This window comes from Meles meles, chromosome 16 (genome assembly GCF_922984935.1).
Source record: "Meles meles chromosome 16, mMelMel3.1 paternal haplotype, whole genome shotgun sequence".
NCBI classification, from domain to species: domain Eukaryota; kingdom Metazoa; phylum Chordata; class Mammalia; order Carnivora; family Mustelidae; genus Meles; species Meles meles.
In genome coordinates, this window is record NC_060081.1 from 64,622,796 (window position 1) to 64,635,613 (window position 12,818).

The 12,818-nt window shown below is 48.0% G+C and overlaps 1 protein-coding gene across 3 annotated transcripts in view; it reads right to left on the reverse strand.

Annotated features, from left to right (window-relative positions):
• CHD6 (chromodomain helicase DNA binding protein 6) overlaps nucleotides 1-12,818 on the reverse strand; it is a 195,332-nt gene that overhangs the window by 16,646 nt on the left and 165,868 nt on the right. For all 3 annotated transcript variants that reach the window (XM_045980678.1, XM_045980679.1, XM_045980680.1), the window contains 4 exons: nucleotides 6,081-6,141; nucleotides 5,178-5,394; nucleotides 3,538-3,746; nucleotides 679-2,250 (listed from right to left, as the gene is read on the reverse strand). In XM_045980678.1, the coding sequence (XP_045836634.1) occupies nucleotides 679-2,250; nucleotides 3,538-3,746; nucleotides 5,178-5,394; nucleotides 6,081-6,141 (2,059 nt within the window). The remainder of the gene's footprint in view (nucleotides 1-678; nucleotides 2,251-3,537; nucleotides 3,747-5,177; nucleotides 5,395-6,080; nucleotides 6,142-12,818) is intronic.

The window sequence follows — 12,818 nt, forward strand, 5'->3', positions numbered from 1 at the left end:
CGAGGCACAGAAATATCTGAGTCATTTAGACTCTTAACATTTAAAAAGTCCTCTTAATTTAAAGCCTTATCTCAGACTTCCCTATTTAAAAAGCTCAAATCTATTTGTACTTTTGCTGAGTTACTTGTAATGTTATTTTTACCCCTGCTGAGTTATTAAAATGAGTCTAAACCAAATGCGCCAATGTCGAATCGCAAGGTTTGGATAATGATATGAATGAATAGCACTATCTTTCCTCACCTTAACGAGATCACATTTACTTGTATTTTTGTGGAATTCCTGAAAAATTAACTCTCCCTCTAGAAAACTATCAGTTCTCGATGCTCCCAGGCTTCTCTACTTTAACCGGTTGGAAGGTCCTCACCTGGTAGAAGAACAAGTTCCTTCCCTCCACGTGGCATCTAGTGTCCACCCTGGAGAAAGCAGCTCGTAAGCCCCGCCCAAGTCACATGGCTGATGCGACAAAGGTGCTACCATGTTCACAACCTTCCTCAGTGTTCTAGAATGATCAGCGTTAAGCTACTTTGCCTCACCTTCAGACAAGGCCTGGTTGTAGACCACAGGGAACGTGGGCAGGTGTGACTCAGAAGCCGCACGTCTCCTGAAACGTCCCCCACGCCCCACCCCCCCATGTGAGGACGGGCTCACCGAAAATACCACAGACCTCACCGACTGTACCTTGAGCGTGGCCGTTCCCCTCTCTGTCATAATCATCTTTGCTCTCAAAATCCACGTCTTCGGACTTGAGCTCACTGGTTTCCGGATACACAGGGAAAGCTTTCTTCCCCTCGGCACTGTCCTTCCAAGGCTCTTTCACCAGCTCGTGCTTCCCCTGGGCGGGCTCTGCAGGAGGAGCGGGGGGCTCCACTGGGATGCTACTGGTTTTGCTTTTGTACGTGTCTGTGTTATAACCCTTAGGTTTCTCTACTTCAAACTCCTCGTTCTCGAGGTCGCGTGTCCACCTCCCCGTGTGCTTGCAGTGACAGTGACAGGCTGCCTGAGGAAGCGTCCCCCGCAGCCCAGGATTCTGGCTGATGGCCTCCAGGGTTCCTCTCTGCGCCTCCTCCACATGGAAGCCTCGGCTCTTCTCCCTCAGGGCATCAGCTGTGGGATCGGCTAGATGCACAACCTCGGGCCTTTCCCTCAGGCCTGCGGCCATGCCCACATTCTCCTCTTCATTCTCCTCCTCTTCCTCCTCCTCGTCGCTGTGGTTCTGACTCAAAATGAACTGACTTTCTAAACTTTTGTTTTCTAATAAATCAATTAATTGCTGATCTGATGACAGGCTTCTTCTGGAGTCACAGACACTAAGATTGCACATATCTACAAACCCACTTTCATTTCCGTGATCCAAGGAAGGGGAAGCTAAGCACTTGGCTTCTAGCTGCCCGATGCTTTCAGGTCTCTGCCCTGTCTCACTGCAGAGGTCCCCTTCCCTGGAAAGAGAGAGCAACAGATGTTTTCCATTTTTGATGTTCATCTGAGCTACTCCTGCTTCTAAGCTGCCCAGAAAAGAGGGGCCCGCAGGTAGTTCTGCCTCTCGGCCACCAGGCTGGCAGTTCCCGTCCTCGCCTGCTGAGAGGGCCAGCGCATCCTTTCTGGGTTCTGTCCTGGTTGTGGGGCTCTCCTGAAAAGAGCCTGGCTCCCGGCTTAGGGCCTTCTTACCATACATCATGCCCTCTAAGCACTCGGGCAGCAGACTTTCGTCGTGGGTGACGGACATGACATCCTGAACTTTAGAAATAAAGTTTTCACAAGTCATGTCAGATAAACCGCCCCCAGGTGGAGCGGGGTGACCATCTCTACCTTCTATTTGCACGAGGTTCTCAGGCTCATTTTCAAGGGGCTCTGAAGTCCTGCTCATCTGAGTGTACGTGAGAGATTCGTATAGTTTGGAGTTGGTCTGGTAAAGGCAACAGAGACTTTCTGGGGCCTGGGTGTCTGTTCTCTTGTGCTGGGCGTAGTTCCTGTAGGCGTCCAGGAAGGACAGCTGGGGGTCGGTCATGATGTAATAGTCAGTGCGGTTCAGGCCATGTTTGGCAGTGCCGACGAGCAGGTCTCGGTCATGCTTCCCACACTCCCACCAGACCGGGAGGTAGAGGCTGGGCCTGCAGAGCTGGAGGCGCTCGTGCAGCTGCGGACACCTCAGCACCTGCTCGCGGACCTTCCGCAGCAGCTCGATGCGGTACAGAGTTCTCGCGGCCCGCTCCTCAGTGATGGGCTCCACGTAGATGCTGGGATCTGGGGGACCTGCAAAGGCCAACACAGAGCCTATCACTGAAGGCAGCCCCAGGACACCCGCCACCCACCTGAGGCCCCGTGTCTCCGGTCTAAGTGCTTCACTCCCTGGCATACAGTCTTTGGTGTGTGTGCCCCTGACATCATGAAAACCTACGAGAAGGGAAGGTTTCTATGAAACTAGGACAGACCCAGTGAGGGTGAGGGAGGAGCACGAAAACTCTGGTTCTAGAAGATAAGCTCTCGTTCAGTAAACATGTACTCTGTGCCCTCGAGCCGAAGTACTGTACACATGTCACTGAGTTCTCACGGCAATGCTAGACTGTAGTATCATCGCCCCCGTGTGAAGGATGAGGAAGGAAGCTCAGATACGCTCCAGGTGCCAGAACCAGGTCTTGTCAGTGGGGCTGCAAGGCCCAGCTCCTTACAATCTATCCAGCTCCCTGGTTTTAATGAAACACCCTAACCATGTCACACGGGACATGCTGCTGTCAGCCGAGGACCCACACTGGCTGGACTCCAGGGTTGTTTTAGCTCTTCCACAGCACAGTCAGATGGGCCATATCTAGTTCATCTACAAGCGCGAGGCGGGAGAGGGACGAGGAGGAAGCTGCTGCATCCCAGCCAGGAAGCAGTTTCTCAGAAGGGGTCTCTACCGGATCAGGGCATGGAGAAAAGACAGCCATTTACTTTCTGTAGCTACAAGTCAATACACGGGAAACGAGTTAAAGTTCTTACAATATGATGTACAGCAGAAGCGAAGTTCACCAGAGTAAGTCTCTGAGACTTAACAATACGCTGGAGAAGGTAATTAACACTAGCCTCTTAATACTTCCGTGCGGTGTTAACCTCAATTACTTTTTTTTTTTTTCAAGATTTTATTTTTATTTATTTATTTGACAGACAGAGATCACAAGTAGGCAGAGAAGCAGGCAGAGAGAGAGAGGAAGGGAAGCAGGCTCCCCGCTGAGCAGAGAGCCCGACGTGGGGCTCGATCCCAGGACCCTGAGATCATGACCTGAGTGGAAGGCAGAGGCTTAACCCACTGAGCCACCCAGGCGCCACGTTAACCTCAATTTTAATTTCTGTTGACATGGCATCGTTTTGGGAGAAAGATTTCATTTTGTGAGAGTGGACTCAATGAGTAGGTCATGAATTTGTGAAAACTCACTTGTCTTTCCCTGAATTCTTCAGACTCTACTCCTAGGACTAAGACTACCTGAAATGATTCTGTACCCTGAAAATACACATGCCCTCTTCCTGTCTCACTGGGGACATACGGACAGCGAGCTTTCTCACCGCCGTCCTTCCACGTGGGCAGACGACACACGTTCCGGCACATAGCCACGAAGCTGTAGAAGTAGTGCTCCAGGCTCTCATCCGACTTCTTGTCCAAACGGGAAATGATACGGAACTGTGTCCAGTCAAAAGTTTTCTTGTCTTGATCATAAACAACGCCGAAGGAGGACACCGCTCTGTAGAAGTCTGCTTGCTCTCTCCTAGTCCACCTGGGGATTTAATCAGAAAGGGAGAGTGAGCTGTTTTCCCTTAAGGGAAAAAAAAAAAGCCAACAAGTACTTACTTACTGAGAGCCTATGAGGAGAGTCCATGGACTCAAGAAAGCAGGTAGGCCTGGTCTGCCTATTTTATTACTTTTATTTAAGTTAAGCTGGGGTGAGAGGCTTATAATGAAAACAGCCCATTATCCTCCCACCACTTTCAAATCTCTTAACTTTTTCTCCCAGCATTTACCTATTTTTAAGTCACGTGTGCAGACTTGCCATCTCTTCATTCATTAGAGACTACCTAGTTTGTTTCCACTGATGGGAGATGAAGATCTTAAAATGCTATGTATGTATGACAACACAGAATCACAGAATCCTGGAGGGACCTGAAACTCACCCCCTTTCTCTTCCTGATGAAGAGACTGGTCCAGAGAAGGGAAGCAACTCCCCGAGCCACACAACTCTCCCCACCCCTAGTTCATGTTATCTTTGTTCTAGGTTTTATGTAGGCAGGTAGCCCGTATCTGGGATGCTAAGGTTCTCCAGCCTCTACATTCTTCAGGGTTGAGATAATGACAGGAAGTGGCTGGATTATTATACCCAACCCACAGTCTTCATGAGGGGCTCCTGGGCACGGTATTCTCCATCCCCAGAGCGAGTCAGGCCAGGAGTGTGGGGTGAGGGGCTCAGTGGAGGAGTGAGAAGCAGGGAAGACGGGCTCAAGTTCTTCTCTTTGGAGTTGTGAAAGACAGTATTTTCCCTGAATTACCAAATTTCATAAAGTCAGAAGGTATACACAGAAGTAGTTTTGCTTTTTTTTCTTTTTGGTATTCTTTTAATCCACTGGATGGTACATGAGAAGGGTGGACAGACAGACTCCAAGAACTACAGCTTTACTGATTTTTCCTGGTGGCATCATTCCTAGCTTGTGCTGGCCTTCTGCAGCCATTTTTGGTGTGACTCTCAGATGGGAAAGTAACTCCTGATAATTTATCTCCTTGTTCTGGGCTGGCATTTTATAGTACTTTCTGCTCCCACAGGCTTGATAAGGATTGGTAGCTTTAATATGGCAGTTTCAATGCACACTATTTACTTGGCTGCTAAAAGAACGTGATCTGATATATATGCTAATTTTAAACCACATTTCCAGGGATTGGGGTCCAACTTAAGGAAGTGGGTCAAGTTGGAAAATCATTAAAGTCTGGGGATTGTGAACAAAGAGTTTCCTAGATCTCATCAACTCCCCAGCCAACTCCCCAGATCTCGTCAACTCCCCAGCCAACACCATCCTTGGAGGCTGGACTGAATTAGTTCTGGAGACCACCGAACTCCAAGATGAGAACACTGAATGCATTTGGTCTCTAGCTGTATCAGCATCCCCTTGTCACTTTTACTCATCGGCAGCTCCGTATGCCCTTTTGGCCCGACTTTTACCTCTTTTGAGCTTCCTTGTTGATGAGATCCATTTCTGAGGTTCTCCTGAACATCTCTTCCTGGACCCAGTATCCTTGGTTACCTGGTCCCAGAATTTCCGGTCGGCAGAGTTCTTTGCGATTACAGCGCTGGTACACGGTGACCAGACGTCGGAGGCGAGCCGTGAGAGCAGATGAAACTGGCCAGGGTGATTTGTCTGGGTCGGAGCCATCCTGGGCTTCAAACATCAGTGAGGATATTAGTATTTACAAACGGAACCAAAACAAAGGCGGCTATTTTGTTGTTTTGTTTAAATAAAACCACAGCTGACTCAAGGACCAGATCAACCCGCTCAGGAGCCCGGCAGGGCTGGAAGGGCTGCGATTCTGCTTTAGAAACAGCTTTCGCTGTGGCTGGCTCGGTTATCTCCAACATACGGATGTGTCCGTCCACCGGGCCGGAACCGATCCGAGGACCTTGCTCTAAGGCATGGGAACAAGCAGACCCTCTGTGGCCTTCTCCATAAAAGAACTACGGGCTTTTGTGTAGCTGGGTCTTCCAACTGCAGAAGACTTTATTGAGTTCAAATTCAGAAAAAAAACGAGAGAACAAACCCTAACATTTCTCTCCCTAAATTAATTAAATAAATAATAAATCAATGAAACCACAATTCCTTTTTCTCTCCCTGACTCCATCCTGACCTCAGATACCACAGATCTCACTTCTGAACTTCAAGGACGGTGGCGGGAGCTTGCCAGAGCTACATTAAAGCTCCGTGTGTGACTCCAGGAGAGTCTGATGAAGGTCAACTTGGCTTTTTAAAAGAGCCGCCTTAAAAAAGCCCATTTTTATTACATGTACACTCCAAGATAACTACAAACTGTGACCTTACTTTTCTTTGCCTTCAGGGGGACACAGTCTCACCTGCCCGGCTGTCATCCTTCTTTTCGCCAAAAATGCCATCACCTCCATCACTGGAACTCTCCTAAGGGATAAAGGAAGCCACGCCATCAGCAAAAGCCGCAGCCCAGGACAAACGAGCTCAGAGAGCCCTCATAGAGCAGGAGATCTTTCCTGCCCATGAACACCTCAAAGACCTCAATCGTCCCCGGTCAATAAAGCTTACTTGTGTAGTTTTAAAAGAACCAGAAAGCAGTTTATTTCAAATAAGCATTTTTAACTGGGACTGTACGAATGCGTCTGTCTACAGAGAATTAGCTGAAAGAACGATCAGCTGGCGTGCTCTCCCCGGCAATTACATTTTACAAGCACGACTTTAGCTGTGAATTTAAATATTTGCATTACCATCATCTCTCACAATTTAATACTGTCACTTCACAAAGGTGGTGCCTGCATTCTGGTTTCTTTCTTTTTTTTCCTTTGCTGTGGAAAAGTATCATGTTCATGTTCATTACGGTTAGCTTACTTCACAGCAACAGATGCTCTTGTCCTAAAATGTGACTGCTCCAGACATGAGACCTGATGGCGCAAACCCCCAGGAATTTAAAATTAAAATCACAACTGAGGCGCCAAGTGAATCTGGAGTAATTTTACAGGCACGGAGCTTATCCAAGCTGGAGCGTTTGTCAAACTAGCTCTAATGGATCCCTTTACAAACCCTTTCTTGGTCTCAGAAGGGAACTCTGGAAGTTCTTTATATGTGGTGTGTGGGAGAGTTTGGGGATGGGAGAAGAGAGAGTGCTATTTTTCAACCAGACCCCATTTTTAACATGAAAACTTACTGTCTTTTGACCTGAATGATGGAAGAAAGTAACCCCAGGATTTGAGACTCTGGCCATGTTAGGGAGGGTCATATCAGAGTAAGGGTCAGGAATCTGTGCGACCTGTAGAGTCTTTGTATGTCCCTCAAGCTACGAAGAGTTTTTACACCTTTGAAGGGAAGAAGAAAAAGAAGGGGAAGGGGGAAGAAGAAAATGGGGACGTGGGAGAGGCAGAAGAATATGCAACAGACTGAATGTGGCTCCCACGCCTAAGATACTCACTACCTGATCCTTTACCAGAAATGTTCTCGGCCTCCTGGAGAAGTGCACACAGCACAGACCAGGAATTTAGGCTCGGTAGGAATGGACTGACACCTGTGATTGGAAACAGTCAAAATTCTATCCATTCTCCTACGTCCCTAATACCATGGGAGAGGCTGGAAAGAGAAAAGGCAGAGAGGAGCAGGGGCGCATTTTCTCCGTTACAAGATAGGGATAACAGCTAACATCATGGAGAACGTGTGAAACCCTTTACGTGGCTTATCTCCTTTAGTTCTCAGAAGTGCTTCATGAGGTAGAAACTACGACTCTCTTCCTTTTACAGATGCAGAAAACAAGCCCTAGAAAGGTTCTGTAACTTGCCCAAGGTCACGCAGCTGGGTTTCAAACACAGTAATCTGATGACAACCACTCCAACCATCCCCCAAAAAAGGGAAAACGAGAGTCTGGGTTGAAGGTTTGTTCTGGAGTGTGAATGTACTTAGAGCTGGAGGACATCACTTCAAACTCTCTCACTTGGCCCACACGGCTTCTGGCCATCTAAGTGGAGAGAGGGCGGCCTCAGGCTCATCTGCTGCACCGTTCTGGAGTGGTACTTAAATATGCTACCTCATCCTTTCCTGCTCCTTGGGTGGGTACAAAACAAGCAAAACACTACCAACCATGTCCTGGATCCTTTCCTGCCACGGAGCACATGTCTGAGTATCCTCACAGAACCCGCAAAGATCCTCTGAATGCTCACATTTACAATTAAAGATGCTTCCAGACTGAGAAACGTCCAACAGCCTACAAAACGTGGGAATGAGGCGCCGGAGCCACCCCACTCCTTATTACGTCAACGGGTGGCTAACTTGGGCTTCCCCAAACCCCAGATCTGCACGGGGGCTCCCAGCTTGGGGTGAGGCAGACACGCAGGCCATGCACGTTTCCCTTCGGGTCCTGCTCGCGGCTTCTGCGGATACACAGTTAGGAACGTGAACGGCCTCAGGTGGACTCTCGAGTAAGGCAAGACTGTGGGATCGGCAAGTGCCTGTCTCTGTACCCTGCCCTCTCCTGGAGGCACTTCCTCCCTCTGGAAATGACAGGATGGAGACCTGGCTCAGAAGCAGCCAGAGTGGGAAAGACGTCATGACTTCAGCTAACAGCCGCGGCAGAATGAGCATGGTCTGCGCGGCTGCGGTGGTGGGCGGGGTCACAGGAAGCCCCCGGCAAGCCCTGCGTCTGAAGGACACAGGCTGGCGTCGAGCGTTTCAACGTGTGCTCTCTCAGACTGGGAATCGATCTGAATTTAGTATTTGTTTTCAAGGAGGTGTGAATCTGGCATTACAGCATGAAGGGTCCAGCCTGCTGACCACAAGAACCGCAAAATAAAGGAAACTGGAAACACAACAACAGCAAACACCACAAAGGAAACGGGTCACACCATGTGCTGTCCCCATCTGGAGCGTGCGTGTGGTCTGCAGTCTGACGGTCCCCAGCCCCTTGGCCTTAGGCATGCTGTTTCAGTCTCTCCAGCTCGTTTCTTCATTTGCAAAGTGGAGGTAACAATACTTTATAGGGTGACTGTGGGGCACAAGTGAGTTGATTACGTCCCGTGTCGAACCAAATGCTGGCCCAAAGCAAACGCCTCACGAGTGGTGGTGGGGGCTGTAAGAATGCTGATGAACAGTCCCCACCACCAGACAGAACCTCCCTGGTCCTGTCTTTCACCTGTGCTGCGTGCTGCGAGGCTGGCTGGAGGACGCAAGGCAGCAGCAGCCACGGAGGTCTCCTGGGACCCAGGTCAGCGAGTCTCCAGACACTATGGTGCTTCTGACGCAGTTTCCGTTCATTCATTATCCCATTTAGACAGGAGGACACTGGAATGGGGAGGATGATCATTCTCACCTAAGATCATACATAGTCATTAAGCGGTGAAGGTGGAATTGAGACCCTAAAGATCTGACCTCAGAGGATGAGCTCTAACCACTGGGCAGGACTGCTCTGGCCAGTGGAAGCCACAGGGGGCCGAATCCAGAGCAGTGTTCGGGAACTAAGTCCAAACACGTCACTTCTCCACTGCGGGCAGTGACATGCACGGACTCCTAGTTACTGAGAACAGAAGGTCCAGTCTCCCGTGTTTGTGGCCGGCCCCTTTGGGCCTGGCTGCCTGCCCTATTTGGCCTTGACGTGGATGGAGGCGGTGGCAGCAGCACAGACCCCGTGGGACCTGCAGCCCTGGGGAATGTCTCCCGTGTTCTAACAAAACCCTAAGATCAACACAACAGGCGAGGAGCTGTCCTCTTACACTGAGCAAACGAGTGTCTCGCGTGCTAGGAACTGCACTGGATCCAAGGCTGTAACAGTGGGAAAAATGGAACCTTTGTCCTTCCAGGGCCCATACTCTGGAGGTCATGAGAGACATGCTGAAAAATACTGGCCCCGCTGTGTGATCAGTGCTCCTAAATACAGTGGGAAAATAAGACAGAGTCACCAACTCAATCAGACCCAAATCAAATAGGGGGAAAGACATACACAGGCTTTTGAGCTTCCTACTGAAGGACACAAAGAGGAGGTGGCCAGAAGTTAAGAGCTCTATGAGAGGTAACAGGATAAACAGAGGCAGAATTAAAAAGATCCCACTGTGGCTTTCATTTCACAGGAAAACAAATCCAGCATTCTACTCTTGCATAAACTTCATGTGGAAAATAGATTACACCAAATGTCATTAATGTGACTCAAGGATTTTCATAGGGAAAGAGAGCAGGGTACAGAAAAAGACCGAGTAGGAGAGACACAGCTCTTATACCCTCTGGCCAGTAGGACTTTTTTTTAAAGCTGATGAAAACTACTTCAGCTTCCTCCTCTCTCTAGAACGGGATAAGAATAACGCTTAACTGGAGGGGAAACACGCTGTTAGCTGGGAAGTACTTCACATTCAGACATTACTACCGAGTGCAGAGAACCCTCAATGTCTGAACTTGGAAGAACAGAATAATTATTACTTCCTAATTGACTTTTTCTTACGATGGTATTTAGACCATTTTAGGCATTAAGTTTCTCACAAGCGTTTTTCCAAGCTCACTCTGGCTCTGACTTCCTCCTCCAGTTACAGACCTTCTATTTCAGAGAGCACCTGTAGCAGGCACAGCTGCAGAGCGAGGACAAGACACGCTCATTAGAAGATGTGACTGTATCAGTGGGCTGCTACTTGTCACTATTTTAGTTAAAAGAGCTGTTACTCTCCCTATATCACACCGTGTTTGATAAAGAGAGATTCTGTTTACAGTTCGAAGCTCCAGCCCATTCCAAACACAAGTAAACTTTCAGCCTAACTGCTGCAGAAAGTCTCTGCATGTTCACTGACTCCAGATGCGTGAGAAATCTGTAACTGTTTACCAATCAAGTTCTATTGGTATGAAAGCAGAGAGAGCGTTGGGGGAAGGGAGTAAACTAGATCTCAAATGTCCCTTCTAACTCTGACATCCTGATTCTCTGACCCTCTGACATCTTAAGAGGGTTATATCTATAGTGTGCTCTGGAAGGCACCGGAACAGCAAGGGTCTGGAGATGACACAATATAAAGAAAGCAGAGAACTAGGGGCACTTTACCTGAAGAGACGTTTAAAGACACGAAGGTTAGTAGTTAGCTGGCCTCAAGAATTTAAGATTCTGGGGCGCCTGGGTGGCTCAGTGGGTTAAGCCTCTGCCTTCATCCCAAGTCATGATCTCGGGGTCCTGGGATCAAGCCCTGCATCGGGCTCTCTGCTCAGTGGGGAGCCTGCCCCCCCCGCCTCTCTGCTTACTTATAATTTCTGTCAAATAAATAAATAATTAAATAATTTAAAAAAAAAAGAATTTAAAATCCTATCAGAGAGGAGAGAAAGAACAGTTTTGTTCTTTGCAGCACCAGAAGAAAACTAACAATGCAGAGAACTAACCAGGAGCCAGATTTCTGGGACAGTATAAGGAAGTCTCCTTGGAAGCCAGTTTTTTCTTTCTTTCTTCTTCCTATGGACTCCGAGAATTACCTAAACCTACCTGGAATGACCTGACGGCAAGGCTGCAGAGGGGATAGAACGTTCAGAAACCACTTACACACGTGTTAGGGCTCCTTGTGATACTGGGATTGTGCCAATCTACTAACTGTCCCCTGTGCCCATGTGTATTTAATTCAGAGGAATTCCCCTAGTTATAGACGATACAGGCTCTTTGGGCAGCTTTAGCCCTGCCTGCTGATCTGCCTGTGAACAGAACTGGAAGAAGGAAACACCCAGCCAGTGTTTTTTGGGGTTGGGGCAGGAGGTATGGGAAGGGAGGGAAGCAGGGGTGGGACAGCAGACTGGGTTCAGACGTTGTCTCTCCCTCTACATCTGTTATGTTAGCACATGGACCAGAGGTGAGCTTTATAATCTATTTATAATCTGTCCACCTCAGAATCTGGGAGAAGCCGTGCCTCATTCTATCTGCTTTTGATTATATTCTATAGCCTGGGTTTTAGGATTTTCACAAGCAAAATAAACAATACAGGTGTTAACTTAAAAAATGAATAAAATGTAGTTCCAGAGAAGTTTAACCCCACTGTAAGGAAACTTGAGTTATTTTACAATTCTGCCACAAGGACTTCGGTGCCCAGATGTCTCCACAATCAAAGACGGATCAGCTCAGCGTATAAGCCTGACCGTGAACATCTTTCAGAACTGGGCTGGCTGTGGCAACCTTTCCACAGAAGCTGTAGGTATGGCAGCTGAAATACTTTCTGCTTTCTTGGCTATGAAAACAATACCTAATTAGGGAACAAGAGAGGAGAATATCCAGAAAATATCTAGTCTGAACTCTATCCCCTGGTAGCTGTACGAATTTGGCAAAGTCCTTTAAAGCTCCTGGGCCTAAGGGTCCGCAGCCCTCCAATGAGGGCAGTAACATCAGAAGTGCTTATGTCCTCAGCCGAGGTAAGGATCAATGGCAACAAATGGAAAAAGTATTTTGGAAAAAGTGAAGTTCCATGAAGTATAAGGCATTACTTGCATTTCTCTGGTACTTGAATTGCTTCTATGGAAAAACACATCCTAAATTCCAGACAAAAGGAGTAATAGGAGAAGCCAGGGACCGGAATAGCAGAACCTGGATTTCAACTGTTGACATCAGAACCCAACTTCCTTTAGGTCAGGGTCAGAAGTTTCATGCTGATCTGCTTCAATCCGCTGCTTCTCAGACCGTGGGGAGATATGGAAACAAAACTTTGAACAATAATTATTTCCTACTTTGGGGAAGTGATGTCATTGTTACTGTTACAGGAATTAGAGCGGATGGAAGCCAAAGTAAATACCACACATTCTCCCAACTAGAACCAAAAGAAAAGAACTGGTAACTTCTGGGTGGTAGTGAAGAGAAGATGAGAGATTATCCTGGCAATGCACTCAGTTGGGGACAACTGTACAGTAACCTCTGGGATTCAGAATCCATGAAATTCTACCAGATTCATCTGCTCTCTAACTCAAAGCCAGGGAACACGTGTGGTCAAATGGTGCTGGGGCCCTGGTAAGGTCTCAGTCTGCTTATGAAAAGCCCCAGAAACTCATTTGTAAGATGCAATGCAGACTTCTGGGAAAATGCACGTTTCCCTCTTGCTCACTCTAAGCCCTGTTAAAACCCGGGACAGTATATTTGAAACAAATGCAAG